This window comes from Seriola dumerili, unplaced genomic scaffold, assembly GCF_002260705.1.
Source record: "Seriola dumerili isolate Sdu_G_001 unplaced genomic scaffold, Sdu_1.0 BDQW01000110.1, whole genome shotgun sequence".
Lineage (NCBI taxonomy): Eukaryota > Metazoa > Chordata > Actinopteri > Carangiformes > Carangidae > Seriola > Seriola dumerili.
This window is the reverse complement of record NW_019174365.1, coordinates 3,654,148-3,677,368: the sequence shown is the minus strand read 5'-3', so window position 1 is coordinate 3,677,368 and position 23,221 is coordinate 3,654,148. Positions and strand designations below refer to the sequence as shown.

Below are 23,221 nucleotides of genomic sequence, written 5' to 3'. Positions count from 1 at the left end.
TGCACCCATTGTACCTGTTTTGAACAAGGTGAAAAACAGCAGAGGAGCAGCACTGAGCGACGGGAGGGCCAATAAAGCTGTCAGCATGTTCAGGTTGACATACTCTATGAAGACTGGGTGGTTACAAGTAAATTGTGGCTGCTAGATTGTGAACTCATCTCGTTGAATTGCTTGCTGACTTGTCAAGCTGTGATTGAGTCCATTGTGGACATAAAAATATAAATCTTTAAAGACAAACAATAGAATATAATGCCATACAAGAAACGGTGTGTTGGACAAATGTAGATGACTCACCCCATCCCAGGAGGTAGTACCAGTGCAGATGCTGCTCCTCTGCAAACACAGCCACCACGATGAGCGTGTGCAGGTAGATGCCTTCGCAGAGCATCCAGAAATAATTGCAGCCAAGCATGTACATGTGGAAGAAGTGCAACACCTTACAGCCAACCTGCAGAAACAGCCCAAACAGTTTATCTGTTTTGTCTGTTTTTGACTTTTTGTATTGAAAGATACCTATTAAAATAATTTAATTTTAACACTCCTGGCATCATCTCAGCGGGAGACCTAAAGATCTAAGTAGATATATCTGCATTCCTGGCACAAAATCATTAGTCAGTATTATCCTTTTACAGACTTAGAGGATGTTTATTCATTTACCCCCTCTGGAGGGGCGCTGAGATGGAAATGATGATTTTTCCTTGTATTTGGAATGTTCTTTGATTGTGTTTATCTCGCTTTGCACAAAGAAGCAAGAGCATATTCATACCTTATACAAGAGGCTACTATGCAATTTCCTATTCATGCATCCACCACAGTGTGACAACATGACAGCTTTATGTATTCTGTTGCTTTGATTGAGTCATCATCATAATTTCTTGAAAGTAATAACTTTGATGACATATCATTATGTCAATCTTATCTCACCACAGTCTATTAATGCGGTAATGATCAAGGCTCTTATGGATGTTCGATAAGATATAATTCCTCTAATGCCAGGCAATGGTTCCAATGAACCTGACTGTATTGAAGTCTACTCAAAAAGTCTCAAAAACCTTTCCACAAAAATTAGCAGTGAGTCAATCCCATAATGTTTTCTTGTCCCTGCTCAGATAGACTTTTCTTTCCCTTTGGCCAAATTGGCTCCAATAAAAATCAAGGTGGTGATAAAAAACCAAAACCCACATTAATCTGCATCCTGCATCTCCTGCTGCAAAACATGGATGCCTCTGTCATGGCAACTACTCAGAAAGCTCAATATTAAACTACAAAACATATTTTGATGTTGTTACATAATATTACAAAAAAACATGTTTTTGTTTTTCTGGCTTCCAATGCTTTCCATTGGTTTTGATGATTCTGCATTCTTCAAATCATAACTTCCTCGTAGAGTTCAGTGTGTTGTTGCTGCTGGTTTCAAACCAAGTGACCGTAACACTTGATAAAAGTGTCCCACAAGGATCAATGTAGTCTGTACATAAGTAATATTTATTTTCTAACTGAGCATTGAAATGTCAACTTTTATGCAGATGATACCATCTGTTTTTGTCTGTTTTTGATGACCCTCCTATCCCCCTTTTTTTCAATTAAAGCTTGTTCTAATTTCCAAAAAGGCAAGATGTGAACTGATCTCTTTATGTTCAAACTCCATGCTCTTGCTGGAAATACAATCGAGACAGTAAAGCTTTATTAGAGGAGTGCTTGTCTTGCCTTCAATTACAGAAAAAGCATCATACAACCCACCAGACTATCTATGTTGGATGATCCCAACCCTTATGCCATTTACCACAGTGCTATTTAATTTATTGCTCATGATAGCTATCGGCTCAGCTACGTGAATTACATGAATAGGTTGAATAGTCATCTCTGACATCAGCATACCTGTATTTTATTTATAAAACACAATGTTGTCTAAGTTCTCTCTTTAATATATTAATGTATCAAAATGAACAACCATGACACTAAATCACAAGATAGGTTAGCTTTAAAATATGCTTATACCAACTCTCAACTGGGGAAGACTTGCTGACATTTTTAATACAATAAAATTTGTGATATTTGTAATTGGTATGCCTGTATTGCGATGATTGTTTTGAGTGACTGAATTGTTTTCTTTGTTTCTTTATCTTTATCGCAATGGCACTTCCTGAATAAATACAGTTACAAGTCTTATGGATGATGTAAACAGACCAAACCTTTGTATAAATAGATACATATTTCTAAATATTCACATGAGGGTTCTGGTTTGCAGTCTTTTGTTAAAAGAGCATACATGCAGCCACAGTATAATTCAAATATGCTGGCATTACTATTAACTGCTGCTCTCAGGGGTCCTCTTAGCTCAAAACACACAACAGTCATTCATTTCTAAACTTTTAGCCACATGTCTCTCCCGCACTTTCCTGCGTTTCCCTTTCCACTTGAGGAATCTCCACTATAACAGACACAGACTCATATCAGTATACAGAAGGTCAGGTCACTTACTTTTCACCAGTTCAGACCTGTTGTTTATTTTGTAGCTAACCAAGGTTTGTCTAAAGTTACCGACAATGTTCTGGTTTACAAATCAAGCTGCTATAGATCATGTAGATGTTTCTCATGTTTTCAGCCTCCTCCCTGGTTTGACATAAGCTTTGGGGATTCACTCCTCCACACTGCTGGCAGGCCAAACCAGACTCTGTATCACCACACCAGAGAGAATAACAAGAGCTTGTTTTCTCTGTGAGAGCAAATCTCTACCACAATCCACTATTCCTAAATCACCAGCGCAGAAAAAAGGCTTTTATGTCTCACTTTGGCAGCGCTAAATTTCAAAATGTTTCCCAAAAGACACGCGCAAATCCCAATCAATGGTGCTTGTGATTTGTTCTTTGGCTTCCTCTTAAAAACCGGAGCCATGCTGACCAATTTTATTTCAGCGAGTTAGCACAACCTGACAGTCCTATGTCAGAAACTAACAGATTTAACACAAACATTTTTGACAAATGGCGACAAGGAGAGATTATATATATATATATATATATATATATTTCCTCACATTGATGATGATGGCTGTGATTCCTGCCTGCTTTTTGGATACGTTCAGAGATGGGATGTGAATAAAGACAGCAGTCAGGCTGAGCCAAACCTCTGCTGTCTCCTGGATGTTTCCAGTATGTTGTTGGGCCAGTGATGCTCCAGCTCAAAGGAGGCTGAGGCTGAGGGGATTGTGTGAAATGTGCGCCAACTTCTACAATCCTATCTGCTGGTTTTGTTGTTTTTGTATGGCACCTTGTTCATCTGAAATCCTTTTTTTCATTTAGCTCAAATTTTCACACATACACATATTGGAAGGATTTTGATTTTAAGTAAGTTTTTTTAGCGGGTAATATTCTGACCCAATTTTTATTCAACTCTACATAAAAGCAAAGCAGATATGATCCTTTTATGGAGTTGGAAAAACTCTGCAATAACAACTTTTAAGAAGCAGCAAAGCACCGAGTTAACAGGCTTTCATTATTTTGATTTCCAAAAAGGAGTGGTTCTTGAAGAGTAACATATGAATTTATGTTCAGTCCTGATAGCGAGACATTCCTACAAGACAGATTTATCATCTCTACCTAAGCAGACCTCTGGGTTTCAAAGAATTCGCATAAGGCATTAAGTGTGACTCCAAAACAGGAGAATGTGGAGGAGCGCAAAAAATGTCTGTCAACTTTGCAACACTGCCAAGAAATGGCACAGTGAGATGAAATGCTAATTAGGACGCCCTTAAAAAAGTCTGCTCTACAAACTTTTAAATATTTAAACTATAGAGCAACTCTATTTAAATTTCATTCTTGGCTTTGCATATCAAATGAATTTTAAAAAGTTCATTGAATTTTTTTCTTCCTTGCATATTTATTTGGTTTTGCACCAATTGTATTTCATTCCAAGATAGTGCAACTTTCATCTTACACAAACTATATTCTACTAATTTATTTTGTTGGCCATGCTAACATATGGCTCTAATTGGTCTGTCCACCATTTTGGTCCAGACTGAAATATCTTGACGAATACTGTAGGCTACTCTAAATTTCAATAATGAATTGTAAGGCTTTTGGTGATACAATAACTTTTCCTTTAGCGACATTATCAGGTCTAGATTTGATTTTGGTCAGTTCTTTATGGGTCATGACCAAATACCTGCAAAACCATTTATATTTACATCAACATCAGCTGTGTTGATGTGCTGTTGTTTTGTGTTGGGTGCTAAGTACAACATTTTAGCATGGAAATTAAACTAAGATGGTGAACATGGTAAACACTGTTTCTGTGTCTGAAATCACAAATCAGAACCTCAAATTTTCTGTCTACCATTTCATTTGAGTCTGAGTTCTTAGGGTGAAGATATATCCTCTATAGTGAGCCGTATGAACATGTATCCTCTATACTGAGCCATTAGTGAGAGGTGCGAGTGGACACGAGGTGGAAAACAAACCCAAAATGATTGAGATCGTTTGAGGGAAAAGTTGTTTTGTGCCTAAAACTGCACAAATCTCAAAAGTAATGAGTGGAAAATGTTCATTATCTCAAGAAGGAAATATGCCGCCGGAATAAACGTCAGTTTTAAAGTACGAGAGCTTGCACTGTTACTGTGAGTTTAAGGCTTGAGGCTCTGTGTTTAGAGTTTTTATTTGGGGATTGATGACAGCTGATAGAGGAGCTGACTAATGGTTATGGATGAAAACTGTTTCAAATTATTATGTTTATAATTTTCCAGAGAAGAGATTCAAACAAATCTATTCTATTTGGCTGATCAATAATACTGATTAAATCCTGCCTGTTTATACTGCAGTCATCTCTAATACCAGTTTTTACAGTAAATAAGCACATGTGGCAGACATCCAGTGTCTGGTTTATTTTGAGAAAAGAGCAGGATTTTATTTAGACATGCTGTTGTTACAAATACAATAACCAGAATGAATGTGCAAGTGCTCTTTACTTTCTTTATGCCAAGGTTGTGCTTTTCAGTTTAACACATGCTGATGTTTTTTAGGTGTTTAGGTGGTGTATGGTTAAAAAAAAAAAAAAAGAAAGAAAAAAAAAATAGGCAAATGCGTATGCTGTGCCTACAGACTCACCGGGTTTCTGCCCACCACGTCAGGATTGTTGACCACCGCTACCAGGTAGATGATGGTGAGGGCAGAGTTGAGCACATAGGAGCAGAAGAGGTTCTTATGGAGGGTGATCCTTTGGCAGCTCAGACTCCTGTGTGAAGAGAGAGGCCGTTTGGTTAATTAAAAAAAATAACACGTTGGGAATAAAATCTCCTCTGACACATAAAAACGTAACATTAAAGAAGACTAAAACCTGACACAACAGAGTAACTCACACGACTGGCAGGCCAATAGTTTAATGAGGTTGTCAGCTGCTGCTACAGTCTGTAAAATATCTGGGATCTTTCATCTCTGATATTTGTGGCTGGTAAAAGAAATCCCTGGGATCAACAAGCTAGATTCCCTCTAAAATGCTGTACTGTACATGCTAGTGCTGTTAAATAATGCATAATGGATCCCAAGGGTGCTTCCTCATTACCTTGGCTGGCCACTCAGAATTAATAGCACAATGAAATGCTTCCCATGCAAAGTGAGGCTAACTATTAGAATCAAAATCGTTTCAAGTCATTCATATCCGGTAGTTTTTTGTTTTTTTGTTGGTAATGATTGAATAATGTTTTTAAATCAGGGCAGCAATTAAAAAGACTGCAGTTCACAGAGTGTTTAAGGCTGAATGAAACCTTGCACCAAATATATTTCACAGAATATAGCCTCCTATAAATATGTCCTCTTCAGTTTAAGAAGTTGTATTCTTTTACTGCTCATGGCCAATTTTATCTTTGTTGAGTCATAAAACCCTCGAGACCCATGAAAAACAGGAAGAGCACTAAGTTTCCTCAGGCCAGGACAAAACAACATATACATCTGCACTGTCTCTTCCAGAGGTTACCGCTAACAGAAATGCAGTAAAAAGGAGATGCAGGAGCTGCTGAGTGCTTATATACAAGGGCTTTTTATCCAAAAGGAGATGTCAAAACACAGGCTGAACCCTTATGGCAGCGTTGTTCATACTGTCACAGGTCCTAATGTCTTCGGATCGGCCGTTCGACCAACTCCTGTTTTTCCACGGCAAGCTGGAGTATTTTCATCTGGGAATCTTGACAGTGTTGATGTCGAGTCATAAATAACAGAGTGCAGCTGTACACCACCACATACCATTGTAAGCTTCACATCTGGATCTTATAAGAAACATTAAGCCTGCGATATTTTAAGTGTTCTCGCTATAAATATGCTAAGTAATGGTTAAAAAGAAAAAATAAATAAAAGGCTTTCGGAGCCAATGTCTTTGTGACTTCATTGAGATCTTAATTTGTTCGGACTTTGAGCTTGATGAATTGTGAATGTCCTACTGAATTGCTGCGTAGCTGCATTAAGAGTCTGACTCAGTGGGTCTAGGGGGGTTTTGTGATAATGCACCTGCCCTAAACACGGCCACTAGATTTATGAGTGTATATAAAACTTTGCAGCGCACTGAGGGTCTCGTACAAGATCTGTTCTGGATAACAGCTGCGTTTAGGAGGTCAGCACCCCTCAACATGTCAAATTTTACAACCGCAGCATTCGAGAACTACATGGCCAACAAAGTAACTCATCCAAATATTGTTACAGAACATAAAATTATTTTTTTTCTGCTCAGGCTCCACATTCAGGTTTTTCAACATTTTTGTGCCATTAAAAACGAAGCTGATTAAGTTCTTTCCCAGAGATAAACTTACAATGATATAAAGTTTCAACAATGTGTAGACTTTTGCACAGTCTGTTCACTTTCTCTAAAGCTTTATTATTCCCAGATTTCACACACACTAACTGAATATTATACTTATCCCTCCTTTATCCACTTTGTTATTTTCAACTATTATCTAATTGAATTTCAACAGCAGGATCTCAATTAATTGCGCCCTTTTTACCTCTGGGATTAAGCAGTACATTGGGATGAACGATTCTTAATGAGCAATGCACTCAGGTGCACACGTTTCCAATAAGAGCAAAGCACCAACGCATTTAATGGACGTCACAGCCCTCCAGTTTTAAATCCTAAATATCCATGAAATAAATGTGCTGTACAAGGAAACCAATTCTGCATGAAATTAGCCAAAGTTTAAGTTGTGTGTAAATGACACTCGGTGGAGCAGCAGAACTATTTTCAGGTGGATAGCTTACATTAATTTGTGATAAAGAAGATGGTAATAATGTTCGACTACAGTCCTCAGTGATGATTTAACACACCACCAGCAGAGTTCAACAATGTTACATTTACACAACATTTGCCCCAGAGTAACCCGATGAGCGAACAAACAATCAACTCATTTGACTGTATATATAAAATCAACACTGAAAAATCTTTTGCATGTCTCTGGGGCAAATGTTTCAAACTGTAGAACTAACTCCTGACTGAAGACTGAAGATTCTGCTGACTGACCAAAGTACTGCTCAAGATGAGTAATGAAATGGCTGCAGGAGACTGTAGCGAAAGCCCAGCCCCATCTGTGTGCCTGTCAGATCCACTGAGAGCAGAGAAGATTATTGAGCCTTTAAGGGCAAAACTACCAGTGATTAATCATTTCATCATCATTGAATAGTGACAAACTGTATCAGCCACTGTCATCATAGCATAACCATCCTGAATATTCACTTGCATCGGTAGCTACATTCTCACACAGAGGACAGAAACATCACATTTAATCCATTACCTGAAGTAGAAGAAGATGGCCAGAGAGATAAGCAGGGAGGCTATGGATAAAGCATGACCCACAATTGCCATGTAAAACAGGATGTACGCTGACTGCAAAGAAAAACCACAAACAAGATAGAGATAACATGTGGAGCATTACAAGTGGGAAAACGTTAAAGAGACAATATTCAAAAGAAATGCGACTTCTTTGAAGTGTCACGTGTTGTATTTTGTGGGAGGAAAAAAAAAATCAATGCTACATTTTTCACTTTGAGGAGGACACAATGTTCAACAGGGAATAAGAAGCATTGGTTGTGTTTTGCAGCCTGGGTTTTATATTTGAAACTTCTTCCATTTTCTGTATCAACAATATATGATGATACTGCTAAACCCAACTTTACAGCAGAAAAAATGCAGCACCAACACATGTAATCAGACAGGTTTTAAATGACTCCCCAATTCCAATTTAAATGTATTAGTTTTACCAATTATTTGAATGTGAAAATGGAGGTAAACATAAAGTAAATGTCTGTTGTAAAAATCCATTGAATTACAATGAAACAGCTTTTTTAGGGGAAAAAGATGTCTGATCATTGTTTCCGTTTTCAATCATGGCTGATAAAATATTATGTTAGAACAATAAGACCCAGGATGTTAGTCAGCAGGCTGAACGTTCATGTGAATACTTTTTATAATAAGGGCTCTCATTTTAAAATGCAGGAATGAAACCAAACTATGACTACTTTAAGGATTGCAGATATTTCTTTTATTGTATTCATAGTACATATACTAAGTAATACAATCTGATAAATGATTGCCACAACAGACTGACACTTAAATAGACAAATTGTGACTAAATGAATGAATACATATTGTTAACAAAAAGAAACTACTTTTGGTGACAGTAAAATTAGATTATGAAAACTCAGGGTCAACAAATTCAGAGAAATGTGGAAGAATCTTGCAATTTAATCAAACTACACCCTCAGTTCGTGGTGTGAAAGAGAGAAATAAGAGAAGACGTTGGCATCAACCCAGCCTTATCAGAAAATCGTGGGACATTTATTTTGCCTCATTTCTCTTTTGGACCATACTGATGAGGCGGTTTGTTCTCAGACCCTTCGTGAAGCTGGAAGGCTGAGTCAGCAAAGATCAGGTTTCTGTGGCAACAGATGCAGCAGCTGATCTCTGGTTCGGTTCAGATCGGCTGACAGATTTTTTGTCTTTCACCTAGGTTTGCCAGGACAGCTGTTCCAACTGCCTGGTGCACTGACTGGATGCAGCAAGAGAGAATTTCTTGCAATTCTTTGCAGAGGTTTTGTTTACGAGTTGCAGGTATTTGCAATTGGCCAGTTTCCTTGTTCCAGATGGGAGAGCAGAGGATTAGTTGTTGCTGTTTTGTTATTTCCTTGGATATTTTTCTGGGTGAAAAAACCTTTTGGTGACCTTGTTCTTAGATTTAATTGTATATAAACAGTATATAAACAATGGCAGGGTTGGATAGGGAGTGCCTAACCATCAGTATAACAAAAAAATAAAAAGCTTGCAAATGGAAAGCCAGAGAAAAACAAGCAAAACAAAAATCACAAAGTGCAAAAATATCTTTGAAGTGCAAATTTGGCTTTTGTGCAAGATTTGGTTTGGTGTCGTAAAATCTTAACATAATCAGTCAATTACTGTCATCAACTTGTGACAAATAATAACAAAAAAAAACATTAACAGGAAAACTTTCAGCAGTCTAATAATTCTTTTTAACCAAACACATTCATAACCTTCATCATTCTGACTTTTGCATCACGACTGAAAAGAGCCAAGTTATTGGTACAGTATTGGTACTGAGTGACCTAACCAACCACAAGCCAACATCATGATTATACTACCATGTATTGTATATTGGATAATATCGATTAAACCATTTATAATATATTTAATTAAAGACTTTTGTAAACAAGTTAAAAGTCATGTGAGACAATACAAAAAATCTCTTATAGTCCATGACTGTGTCTGATGTCCGCATTGGCAAAATACTGGAATGAGCTCTTTGGTGTCCTGGTCTGGTTTCCGTGAGGAAACGCTGTTAGCGGCTTGGTACAGCAGCCTGGTGCTGTTGGTGATAAGACTGTTGTTAATATATGATGATGTTGAGACACTCCTCTGTCCGGGCCCATCATTTTATAATGACTGTAAAGCCTGTGGGACAGAGGGCTTGGAATAATGTGATGGTTTTGTTCCAACATAGAATATGCAAAGTGTGTTGAAGTGAAAAACAAACAGCTGCTTTACCCTTTACCCTCATTATCTGTGAGATTAGAACCCAGTTGAGTCATTAAAAATACAAATCATACCTGTAAGGAGTTAATCGGTGACCTCTACCCAAACAACATTTATATTTCTATTCCTGCAAGTAAACACATGCACCAATTCAGACGAGGTGTGACCTCACCCTGTGCATTTTCCTTTTACTTTCCATGTGTAAATATTTCTGTGAAACTATGGGCGACTGTTTCAGAACTATATTTCCAGTTTGCATATTTTCTCCCATCTGCCCACACTGCAAATACGAGAGGACTCCAGGCAACAAAAGAAAAGATTATGCTGACCAATCACACTGCAGTAGATCTATGAAAGCAAGCTACTTTATCTGAAATTAATTACCTTCAGTTTTGCATTAGTGTTTTCGTTGCAGAGTGTGTAGTTGGACCAAGTCCTGTTAGTATCCGGGTGGCGAAACCACTGACCATCCTCCCCACAGTACTTAGTAGCCTTTTCTGCAAGTAACAATGAAGTAATAAAATATTCGTTGTCAATTATCTCTACCAATGGATACAGTTCATTGTCCATGTATTCTGGTTGCATTAGTCTTGGTGAATAATTCATCTTCAGTGTAATTAATATAAGTCATTAATATTTTATGGCCTATCGTCTTTAAAAACAGAAGATCAGGAGAGGTTAACTCTTGAGTCTCACTGCTCACCTGTAGGGTCAAAGTCCACAAAATAATTGGGGCAGTTTTGAGAGGTGTAGGTTCCCGCCGGAGTATCGTCCCAGCACAGCCAGCCATCCCAGTTACGACTGCAGTATAGATCTGCAGCATCAATAAAGTCACAGAGGCGGTTAAACATCCACAGAGGAGAGGCACGAAAAGACAGAGTGAGCTTCAGTAAAGTCGATATTACCACTACCTGATTTGTTATACGGTGCATCTCGATTCATTTTCTCAAAGCATTTGTACTGGCTGTCGAGGATTTTCTTTTGCACCTTTTCCTGTTCTTCTGGGTTAACCGTGGGGCTGACCGTGGCCTCGATGACGGGCTGTACCTCAGTGTCCCCTGAGAGCTGGGCTGCTGCCTTCATTTTATTGACACACACACACAAAGTCATTATCATTCAGGATAACACAATGAGCAGTGAAGCTATGGGAAAAAAAACGTGACACACAATAATGGCATTTATGTGGAGAATTTTTTTTTTTTTTTCAGTACAAAAATACACCTTTATATGGTTTATGGTATAAACTTCAAAAATGAGGGGGACACAATAAAGTAAATGGCTCCCCATTAAAGAGAGGTTCAGTATTGGAAGCCACATACATACTATTTATTTTGTAACATTGGTGGGGGGCCACATGTCTCGAAACTTGCAGGAAAAGCCATCAGTATTTAGTTAGTTAGTCTAGTTACAATTCGTGATCTTTCTGATAAAAAGTTATTTCATAAACAATACATAACCTTCTCCCTAAAGTTGACAGCGCAGAGTGTATAGTTAGTCCAGGTCTTGTTGCTCTCTGGATGGCGAAGCCACTGCCCGTCCTCTCCACAGAACTTAATCGCCTTTCCTATAAAAAGAACAATTATATAATTTTCTATAAATCCGTGCAGCTGTGTCCTGTGTCCGATCAAAAAGATCAAAACTCATCATTAGAGTTTAACAAGTCATCAGTAGACCTTTAAAATAGCAAAAGCTTTGAGTCTCACTGCTCACCTGTGGAGTCCATGTCGGAAAAATAATCAGGACAGTTTTTGGAAGCGTACGTTCCCGCTGGAGTATCGTCCCAGCACAGCCAGCCATCCCAGTTACGACTGCAGTACAGACCTGCGGCAATGACAAAAAACACAAAAGTATAATTACAATGATGGACCTCTTGTCTGTTCAAAATTGTATGTACACAGTAAGGCTCCACGGATACTAAATAGTATCAGTACCTGATTTGTTCAAAGGTGGATCTCGATTTATTTTCTGAAGGCATTCGTATTCATTCTGAAGCATTTTCACTTTCTGTGGAGAGCAACCCAGATGTTTCAGTGTTAACCAAAGTGACCAAATGACTTAACCCCTGATGAACACTGATTAGCAAAAAGAAAACTATATTTCACTTAACTCAGGCTGGATTTGGTTGCCTAAACCAAAAGTAAACCACACCCACAGTGGAGGCAGACTACAAAACTGTCATATGAATAATTTTTGTAATATTTTGGAAGACAGTGAAAAAATGTATTCCTAAACGCAACTGGGTCATTTTGGAAGGCACTGATGAACAACCTATTTCACAGCTTAGGTTTGAGGACATGTTGCATAGAAAGAAAAGGCAGCGTGGACAGACCAACCAAAAGGAGGTACTAATGCTACGATGAGGACATGATGATCGACGGCTTCCCACCTACCACAACTGCTGAGCCTCATTAATATGGCAGAACTGGGAGCACCAATGGATAATGTTAATTAAATCATTTCTTTGATCTCTGCAGTCATGGATGGATTTTTTTTTTCTTTAACTTTAATCTTAACTTCTAAGTAACTGTATCTGTTCACTTCAGACTGATCTGGTGCACATTAGTATCCTAAAACAACTTAGTACCTTTATAGTGGATCAAACTGGATCCACTACTTGCTGGAACAACAACATGTAAGTGTACATCCGGTAGCTGCTGTATTTTAGGGCTGTCATTTTTCATTTGAAATGGATTGCATTTGAATTATTTTGAATAAATTTGGTGCTAGTTTGAATTAGTTGATTTTCTGAAAAAGTGAAAGTGAAAGCCCAACCCTATGTGCAATTATTTTTATTATGCTTTTGTATATGTATATGCTTTGATGTCTGAGCAGTGAAAGCAAAATGCATATTACATATTTTACTTGTTTCTTATTTAATTGTGAGTGAGGCCACATGTCCCAAACTTCCAGGAACACCCAGCAGTCATGTTAAGCCTAGTTACTAAGAACCTGTATGCAAATGCATAAAGCAATAAATCCGAGAGAGAGTTTATTACATCAACAATACTTTACCCTCTGTCTCCTCTCATGGGTGGTTGCACAGAGTGTATAATTGGTCCAAAGCCTATTGGTCTCTGGATGTTGAAACCATTGCCCGTCTTCTCCACAATACTTAGTTACCTTTTCTGAAAAGAATAAATCCCACCTCTTTAAGTTCTGTCAGCAGAGGATTTAGAGGTGAATTCATCATGAGAGACTAAAAAGATACAAGCAAAAACTCTGAGTCTCACTGCTCACCTGTGGGGTCAAAGTCGAAAAAATAATTGGGGCAGTTTTGGGAGGCATAGGTTCCCGCTGGAGTATCGTCCCAGCACAGCCAGCCATCCCAGCAACGACTGCAGTGCAGACCTGCAGCATCAACAAAAAACACGATGAAACGTTTACAGGCCTCTTGTTCAAACAGTTGTCCAACATGAAAACTCATGTAGAAATCATGCGGATAGAAAATAAAAAACATTTGTTGGTAGACCGGAGTAGCATACTGGGTACCATTAAACAGCATCAGCACCTGATTTATCATGAGGAGGATCTTGCTTCATTTTCTTGAGGCATTTCTTTTCATTCTCGAGGATCATTTTTTCTGCAACACCGCCTCTTTCTGTGTTAACTCCTGTGGCCTCTGTACTCAGCTCTCCTGCAGCGTCTCTTAAAAAATGGAGGACTTCCTTTTGAGAAAAAAAAAAAAATCACATGTTCAATGTAAAATTAGTGTTCAAACTGAGGCAAGCTTTGTCTCAATCTTCCATTACTCACGGGGAAACCAATATCCAGATGTAAATGTCCAAATAGCCCTAATTTGTCCTTTGAAGCTGACTGACAGGTTGAGCCAGTCTCAACCCAGTTACCCAATTCGTCACAATATTTGGTCACTTTTTCTGTAAAGGAAAAAAATCATGTATTGACTTAATGACATCTTGAGAACAGCGTAATCCATTAATGATTATCCTGAAAGCTTCATGTACTGTATCGGATTACTTAAAGGCACATTATTGCTTCTGTTTTGGGTACATGTGCAGTGGAGAATTTCTCTATATTCTTTGGCTCTGTCTTTGTTTTTCAGCAGTAGTATGTTGGCATTACTCAAACCCATAAATCGGACCCTGAATCTTGGCATTAAAGAACAACTGTGATTTATTTAACTTGGCACACATCATCAAACGTTATGTCAAACAGACAATTCCCTTTTTGGAGTAATTTTCTGGCAAATTCTCAAATGTCGGGCTTAAAACCACATGTACTGTAGATCCATGACTGGGATAAGAGTGAGATCATATTGTTCCTGACAACAACAACTGTAGCACGGCTGCCTAGTCTTCTCCGACAGCTCATCAACTGTTCAACAATCACATCCAACTGTACATCTCCCTCAAAGCCTCATATCATCAGCATCAGTTTTCAAACAAGGAGCCATAAGGGGACTCTTAACGTCACAGGCATTTTGGGAAGATCCTTTATGAGCCCTCTCTTACAGAAACACCTTCTCTGTTCGCTCATTCATATTCTCTCTCCCCATCCATCTCCCTGATTCTGACATCCCTGCCTTTTGAGTAATCCCTCTTTTCTTTGCTTCTTTTTTTCTTCTACATATACCCTTCATTCCTCCCTCTGTCCTCTCCCTCACCTCCCTTCTCTCCATCATTTTGCATCGCCTAAATCAGACATGACTTGACTCTGGATCTCCTCAGCATTATTCATAATGTAAGAACTACACATACTCTAGTAACTATTTATATTGCAATCTAAACATTAAGTGCACTTATAGAATCAATTTTGATATAAATAAATGTCCGTTTTCATTCCATCTGACTGACAAAACGAAATGGGCTAGTGATTTACCAAGAATCCAGATTATTAATCTTTTATACTAGCCGTCCTTTACAATCACTGTTGTGTAAGACTGTCTATACTGTAGCAGTACTTTGAGCTAAATGCTTTCTAACATGCTAACAAAGACGCTAACAGGCTGATGTTTAGCAGGTGTAATATTTAGTGTTCACCATCTTAGTTTACCATGTTAGCATGCTTTGCGAATTAGCCTTAAACACAAAGTACACTGAGGCAAATGAAAATTTTCTTACAAATTATGGTACTAAATGAAAAGCCAAGGGATTACTAAAGTTATTGCAGTTATTATTTGTTATCTGGTAGACAATGAGATATTTCACCGGATAATCTGTTGGTGGTGTTTGATGAAGATATTAGGATTCATCCTCTGGCCATAATAACGATCAGCCAATTGTTGTTGAGATATTTCAGTCAAGACCAAAGCGGTTGAATGACCAGCTGACCGATGGACTGTTATTGCCATGCCTAGAGCCAATAAGCTAATAAGAAAAAAAAACTTGGTAGTTAGCACGGACCTCGCAAAAACTACGACCTACAGAACAGAAAATCCAAAGAGAAGATGTTGCAGTACTAGCAGACTGTTGTATCTGAGGAGCGCAAAAGCACTACAGCAGGGAATTTAGCCAAAGAATTTACATCTACTTACTGCTCAAAATAAATCATATCTGCTAGGGATATGATGCATAAAACGTATTTACTTCAGTGAGACACTTACGTCAGGGAACTGACTGTCTATAGCAATTATATTTTGCAGAAAAAGCTCTGTTATTAGAGGGAACAGAAAGAATTCAAAGAATCTCAGCAGTTACACTGGATTCTGCTCGGAGAACCAATCCCCTTTTTTAAAAAAAATCAACCATACAAAAAAATAAAAGGAGGAGGTTGGGGTAGAGGAGGGAGCTATGGCAGAGGATGGTGTTAGCATGAGAATCAGCAATGTGACAACTGTCTGATTTTAATGGTAGAGCTGTACATCTACCATGAATATTATTGGACTTTGCTAGTCAACTAGTAGCCAAGCAGTTGGTGAGAGAGCCAATGATTTTGAAGCATGACTGAAAGAGTTGATGCCAGTCAGCTAATGCAAACATGGCATTCTGTGTAATTCCTAATAACTCTAAGCTATGTATATTTTGTCATTAAAGTGAGGATATCTGTGACATTTTAAATAATTATATAATGTGATATTATTGTTACTAAAATATCTGCAGTTCTTGCATCATGAGTTTTTACAAGGCTCAGAGCACAACCTAATAATTAACCAGCTTTCCCCTAACCAACCTAATGCCAAAATTAAATAGAAATACACAAAATATAAGCTAAATATAAACTTCCTCCCTCAGCTCCATGACCCGTCACCTCCATCACACAGAGAGAAGACTGGATCATTTCTCTGTGATGCCTGCTGACCTGGAACTAAAAAGTTATGCAGAAATCGCTTCCAAATTCCCACCAGTCTCGATTCAGCGAGCTTGTTGTTGTAGGCTGGTGTGAGAAGAGCAACACTTTCTTACCAGTTGGGTCCAGGTCAAGATGATCTGGACAGTTTTGGGTTAGAGATGTCCCAGCTGGTGTCTCACTCCAGCACAACAAACCATCCCACATACGTCCACAGAACATACCTTGAGAGGAGGAAAAAAATGCAGTGACCACTCTGGTTAATTACCAACACACACTTTTTGTGTCTTCAGTTGTATACAGGGGAAGTGTATGTCAGAGTGACAGCCTCGAAAATGTTTACAACCCCACCACAGCTTCTACTTAAAAAGCCCTTTCAGGTCAGTTGTGCTTGAATCACTGCTGACAACACCACCATTATCTTTAACAAGAACAATAGTGGTCTGATCCCAATCTACCACCTTACAACGTCATTGTTGTGACGCTCTCCCAGAGGTAATCAATTTGGCCTTAAAATGATTTGGGCCTCTCACCGGTTCTTTTCTCTTGGTGGTCTTTGTTGGACAGCTCGAGACATTTGTATTGACCCTGGCTGACCGCCTGGCTCTGTCCCTCTATCATACTCTGTCCAGGTGTGAGCGATGGGTCTGAGATTGGCTCAGCGCCTGCCGCAGCCCTGCACTGTAGAGACAACACAACACTAGAGGTGAGAGGAGGGGGGAAGAAAACATGGCTAATACTGACTTGGACCAGAGTGTGGAGTGTACAGTATAAAGGGAGGTGTTAGTGGGCGTGTTTGGTTGTTGCTGATCTACATTCCCTTGACTGTAAAAAATAAGATAAAGCGTAAATATGATCTTGGAAGATGATGTTAGTTAAATTTGTAATATTTCACAGTTCTACCATCCTTAGATTAAGATACACATCCTTATATAAGATAAACACTCAAATGGAAGAGTGAGCAGGCAAAGTTTGTGGAGCATCTTCAAAGCTGATCTGATGAGGATTTCACTCTACTTTGAAATTCTAGTCACTTCCCACTCATGGATGTCATTAAAGTGTGTTTGCGAGCTCACAAAAGAACCTAAGCGGCTGATTTTCTCCAAGTGAATCTTATCTATTCTCTGCTCCACTGTTTGTATTTGGTGGCAGCATTAAGAACGAAGAAGCCTGCTGTACGAAATGCTGATTTTGATAATGCTGCTCGCTGAAGGATGAAGAGCCCATTTTGCTCTGACTTATCTCAAAAAAAAATTTTGGCTGAAAATTAAGCCTCTCACAATGCCAGACTAATGCAATCGCAACTTCTGACTCATTTGAGGAATTGTGATGCTTTGCCTGGGAGATTGTCTTCACATGCCTTATCATTATTGAGATGAAAACCTCCTACCTCTGGCTCTTTGTGGAGTGGAAAGGAATGCTCATTAGACCGAAATATCATTCTTACCTGTCTGATAAAAGCTTGTAAAAGGCAAAACGCTTGAGAGAAAAACTGTGAGGATGCTGACGTCCCATGTAGCAGTTTAGCAGCCGTACATATGATGTCACTCCAAACATTGAAGTAAATGACGTCATACATACGACCACCAGGCCACCACCAATATCAACAGATGAGCTGAACGAGCTCTCACGTCAAGGCCTCTCCTCACCTATTACAATTCATCAGTACTCCAGAATCAACATGACAGGACCACTCCAAAAAGAAAGTGCACAGCATAGATACATCAGGCACACAACATCTGGTAGGGGACACAATCCAGGCCCTCAATGTCAAGCTTGATGCTGAACAGCAAAGGAAACTGAAGCAGTAAACTTCCACTTCACACTAACATTGAAGAATAGTGGACCAAATGTTTTTTTTCGTATGGGACAATAACTCATGAAAGACATAAATTTTTCTGCAGAAAAAGCTTTTCAACAATCCTAAAGTGAATGATGGGAATGATGTCGATGTGCCTTTAGCCTGTTGGTAACATGATGAATACTGCCTCTGCCAAAGTGTTGAAAATGCCATTTAGGAGAGCAGCAAGTCCATCTAAATTTCAGAGTTGGGGTTGTTTAATTATAAGACCTTCATCAGGCAAATCTGTATATTCTAAAGTGCCAAAATGTGTCACCCGTACATGCTTTATCTGAGATATCACATTTAGGATAAAACATCTGACCGATGACCGCACCACCCCAGTTAATTTAAGTGATGTAATTTCTCAAACACTGGAGCAGACTGTGACTGTGACTCATCCCTCCAAGCTGAGCTAAAATCAGATCATGGGTGCCTCAAATTAAGATTTCACATATGGTGGGCAGGTGGGGACAAACCACCAATGCCCACTCCAATCCCCAACGCCCTAATAATAAATTCAGGAGATACAGACGTACATATGCTTTATTCTTCAATGTAAGAGTGGGATCGAGGTATTCTGAGGCAGGAATGAGCAGCAGCATGTATTTTGTTGCGTTCAGTCATGAAAAGGACAGTACTACCTGTAAATTCCAACTTGGAATGGGCAGAGGCTTTTATTTTGAAAAGTACTGATGAATACTTATGGTCTTAAATCTCAAATTTTTCCTACACATATTTAATATAAATATTTAATATACATTTATGAGAGTAACTTTGTTCTAATGTACATGTATGTTTTGTTTTAGAGGAAGTTTACCTTTTTTTTTCTCAATATATTGCATGTGTTGTACTACTGCTAGCTTGCTTGCTCCTTTTGCTCTGGACTTTTCCCAAGGGAAGTAGGTTTAATTTTATTATATTTAATTTTATTTTTTTTCTAATACAGTTAAGGGTAGTTATGCTGGTGCAGTCACAGGAAGTGCGATCTTTTCCCACAATACAATACAATGCAGAGTTAGACCAACCTACTATGTACAAATAAGAACAAAAGTTTTACATTTTTCATTTGTTTCTATATCCTCACAAAGTCTAAATTCAGGTAAAATGGAAGACACCCCAGACTGTGCATCATTTGCATAAAGAGTGACGATCAGTTACAGTAAGAAGGTGACACATATGCAGTCATGGATCATATATCCCCATTTTCAGGGTTATCCAAGTTTGTAATGAACAAACTGAGCTAATTAAAGGCTATAATTATTAATAAGAAAATGCTGATGAAAATTAAGTAGAAGATTTTTGCTGATAAAAGAAAACCACTAGACCACAACAAATAATATATCTCTGTGTATTTAATGAAAATTTAATCCTATGTTTAAACAAACATGTGCAGCGTACATAATAGACAAAATGAGAAGGAGGACCTTAAAACGTTTACCTCACAGCATTCTCTGAATTTAAAAAAAGAGAGCTTACCATCAGGAGAACCCAAAGGATCCACAGGGAGCCCGCTAACTTCATATCTTCCTCTCCCAGGCAAATCTCTAGAGAGGGAGGAGAGAGCGACATGTTAAAACTATCAGAAAACAAGTTGTCTACCGTGAAAGTGACCGCCTGAACAAACACATGGCTGCATCAAATCAGGATTATAGCCTCTCAGGAGAAGACAGCAACGGCAATCTTTAATCTGAAATGCAAAACACTGCAGCAGATGCACTGCAGTTTGTGACAAATCACACTTTTCTTGTGTATGTGCATGTGCATATCTCACGGAGAGGAAGAGAAAGTCCTATCAATATGTGAAACGAGCATGAAAGAGTAAAGGTTGATTTGTGTCAGCAAAAGGAGACACAGAGGACAGAGACACAGAAGACAGAGACACAGTCAGACGGAAACAGTTGACGGTTATTAATCATCTTGAGCTGAGCCTCCTCCCCTGCAGGACGGCAGCAGCACATCTGCCTGTTTAGTAACCGAGTGCATGAGAGATTAGAATTTGCTTCAGATCTCTTTGCTCTGGCTTGCAGAGTCCCAGTTGGAGGCCCATCACTCTGCAGTTCGAACAGCTAAGACGACCTACTGGTTGTTTTCCACACCCCATAGCAGCCCATGGGGCAGGCTGTTGAGCAGACAGACATACAAGAGCAAGTCCTATAAGTCACTGTGAAAGGTTAGCAGGATTGATAGTATTTGTTTTGGCTCTCAGAAGCATACTGATGGTAGGCTACTTAGCATTAGGATGACAAATAAACCTGGAACTACATTTTGGCAAGAAGTTAAGGCTAAGAGTGCTGATCTCTGACCAGGGATCCCTCAGTTTTCCCTCTAATTTCTCATTTCTCTTCCATGCTTTCCTGAAATACAACACTAGCTGTAAATACAGTACCTGAAAGTAGATATGGGGTCGTTTATTAATATCATTAATATTGGTCCCAGATGTCTTCTAGTTCTGGATCTAGACACAGAAAGAGCCCATTTCTCAATCTCAGCCCCAGGCCCAAATATAGACCTACCCTCTGTCTCATTTGTGATTTCTGTATCAATATGACAGAAAATAGCATGTAACTATTGTGATGATGTGTTCAAAACAATTTTTAAGCAAGGAATGCCAAGTATTACCAGTTCCAGCTTCTGAATCGTTAGGATTTTGTGTTTTCCTTTGCATTATGTGAGAGTAAACTGTATATATTTGGGTTTTGGACTCTTGACAAGATAAAACAAGTAAATTTTATGTATGAATAAAAAAAATTATTAGGTGTAATATGATGCTAATTGTGTATGGACAGTGTTTTGGAGTGTTTTGAAGTTACATTAATTTGGTGGTTCTCACTGTATATCTAGTATTTCCAGTTTGCATGAAATGATACAGCAGATTCATTTCTTTCACACCAAGAAAATAAAATGCTTTACTACACCATCACTAAAACCTGACGATCATGTCTGTAAAACAATTGAAAAAAAGCCCTTTAATATTTCCTAAAACCCAAGGTGATGTCTTCAAATGTTTTGTTTTGAACCAAGTACCCTAACCCGATAGTTGCTGCTTACTTTCAGTTGACAGATGAATTGCTTCAGCAAAAAAAAAAGTATATTTATTTATATATATCAACCCCACATCAGTCTGAATCAGAATCTCAACCCAACCCAACCAATCATTGATTCTACTCAGCCATGTTCAGCCCACTCCTCAACTCTTTAACTGTTCAATATTTACAGTACAATAAAAGACTACACTGTACCCATGTGGACCCAGGATGTTGACAGTGAAGGACAGGGCAACAAACCATTCCATACCCTTGGTTTGACAAGGAGGGAAGGAACAACTCAACAATCAAAGACAGAAGGCAGGGGAGGGAGAAGTATGGATCCCAACATGGTCTCCTGGAGGAACAGATCTATAAAAACCATAATCATGCTGGAGCAGAGGCTTGACACCAGTCAATTATCAGCTAATCACCTCTGGGTGTGCATGAGCATGTGATTCTGTCTAAAAGTGAGATAATGGGATATTCTCTGCTAGAGACGTGTCTCTGCAAGTCAAATAACATCAGGACAACTGACATAAGTGACTTCACATTAGCTACAGAGGTCAAAGGTGAAACTGAGTAGTTTCCTAGAGATCCTTGATTGTGAGGAAGGACAAACAGCAAGGCTCTGTCTAAAGGTTAAACAAGACTCTAGGCAGATTAGACAACACTTGTGGGTAGTCCCTGGAAGGCACTGACAAACTATTTTGTCATTTAAAGATACAGGTTGGTTGAACAAAAAGTTTTACAAACTCTATGGGAATTATATATAGTGTGGGGTTGGAGGTGCAGCAGCTGAGATTATCTAAAACACAAATAATCCCTGGAACAGTTTAACATTATTACACACTCCCAGCCCATCAATAATGCATTTGCCAACAGTACATTTCGTATCTTAATATCTCTGCTGCGCATGTGACAGTTGACTCAAACTCCAACCTCCCGGCTATGTTTGACTTTCAGCGGGTGGAGGTGGGGGTGGTTCTCACTACGACTGTCTTTCTGCCTTGTCCATTAGCTCTTCATACGTCTCTAAACATAGACCCCCGGAGCATTCAGCGGGGCCATTAGGTCCGATGTGATTCAAATAGAAAGGCGTGAAGCATGTGTAGTTCATTACAGAGACAAGACCCCCCTTTAGAGAAGACAAAGGAAAGCACTCAAACGCGATGAGTGAGCGCATAGCTTCAGTGTACCGGCCGCTCTTCAGGAATGCTGTTTAGCCACTGTAGATCAAGTGAAAGGTCAGTCAGTTAAAACGAGGATTTATAAAAAAAAATTTTTTTAAAAACCCATTAATTATAACTTGGATTATAAACAACTTTGAAAATAAAACATTAATTCATGTGTGGTGACTGTCGGTAAAAAGCAGGGACTGTAAATGACTGTAAAAGGAAGGTTATGAAAACAGTTTCGCACTTGAACAGGCCTTGAAGAGACATTGGATTAGTTTACAAAACATCTATTTCTTTGGTATTTTACAAACACAATGAATGTTTTGACTTTAAAACTTATCATATCTTATCTCTCTGTATATGTTCCATCCATTGTCTGCCCTCATTATCTCTATTCTCATTCTAAAACTCAAGTCTGACATCAAATAAATTTGTACTTTTCTTAATGCAAAAGACTTTGGAGTTTGGAGGATGTGATTTTTTTTAAATTGTACTTTTGGTGGTGGCAGCCATAATGCCTTGGGCCTTCTTTTGTCCATCCCAGATTCGCTGTAAAGATTGAATTAAAGTGTCCTGATTCTGAGTAGTGTTAATATCCATGTGTTTTCTCTTTGGTCCTTCTCCTTTTTCTCTCCTTTCCTCCTCTTCCTCCTCAGTTTACCCCTCATCTCTCTTCTTCCTCCCTTCCTTTTTGACATCATTACATCACTCTGACAGCAGAAGACGGAGCCGCTCGTCTCTTCCCTCTGGCAGTGAGCGGTCACAGGCACGGTGACAACACAGATTTGCACAGACATCACATCAGTGATGGAGGACGCGGCAGCTCGATCTGCCCCCCCGACTTCTCACCACATCAGACCCCATCACTCAGTCTGAAGGGAGCAGCCGCACGGACGTGATTTGGCACCCCCGTTCCC

At 38.9% G+C, this 23,221-nt stretch overlaps 1 protein-coding gene across 1 annotated transcript in view; it reads right to left on the bottom strand.

The window, feature by feature from the left end:
- Nucleotides 1-23,221, bottom strand: part of calcr (calcitonin receptor) — a 58,473-nt gene that overhangs the window by 11,072 nt on the left and 24,180 nt on the right. The window contains exons 2-17 of the mRNA XM_022747615.1: nucleotides 19,580-19,647; nucleotides 16,794-16,941; nucleotides 16,377-16,484; nucleotides 13,771-13,892; nucleotides 13,526-13,682; nucleotides 13,255-13,365; nucleotides 13,030-13,142; nucleotides 11,949-12,021; nucleotides 11,728-11,838; nucleotides 11,475-11,581; nucleotides 10,926-11,094; nucleotides 10,721-10,831; nucleotides 10,402-10,514; nucleotides 7,766-7,857; nucleotides 5,100-5,226; nucleotides 295-448 (exon numbers count right to left, since the gene is read on the bottom strand). Coding sequence (XP_022603336.1) covers nucleotides 295-448; nucleotides 5,100-5,226; nucleotides 7,766-7,857; nucleotides 10,402-10,514; nucleotides 10,721-10,831; nucleotides 10,926-11,094; nucleotides 11,475-11,581; nucleotides 11,728-11,838; nucleotides 11,949-12,021; nucleotides 13,030-13,142; nucleotides 13,255-13,365; nucleotides 13,526-13,682; nucleotides 13,771-13,892; nucleotides 16,377-16,484; nucleotides 16,794-16,941; nucleotides 19,580-19,624 — 1,861 coding nt within the window. The 5' untranslated portion in view covers nucleotides 19,625-19,647. The remainder of the gene's footprint in view (nucleotides 1-294; nucleotides 449-5,099; nucleotides 5,227-7,765; nucleotides 7,858-10,401; nucleotides 10,515-10,720; nucleotides 10,832-10,925; nucleotides 11,095-11,474; nucleotides 11,582-11,727; nucleotides 11,839-11,948; nucleotides 12,022-13,029; nucleotides 13,143-13,254; nucleotides 13,366-13,525; nucleotides 13,683-13,770; nucleotides 13,893-16,376; nucleotides 16,485-16,793; nucleotides 16,942-19,579; nucleotides 19,648-23,221) is intronic.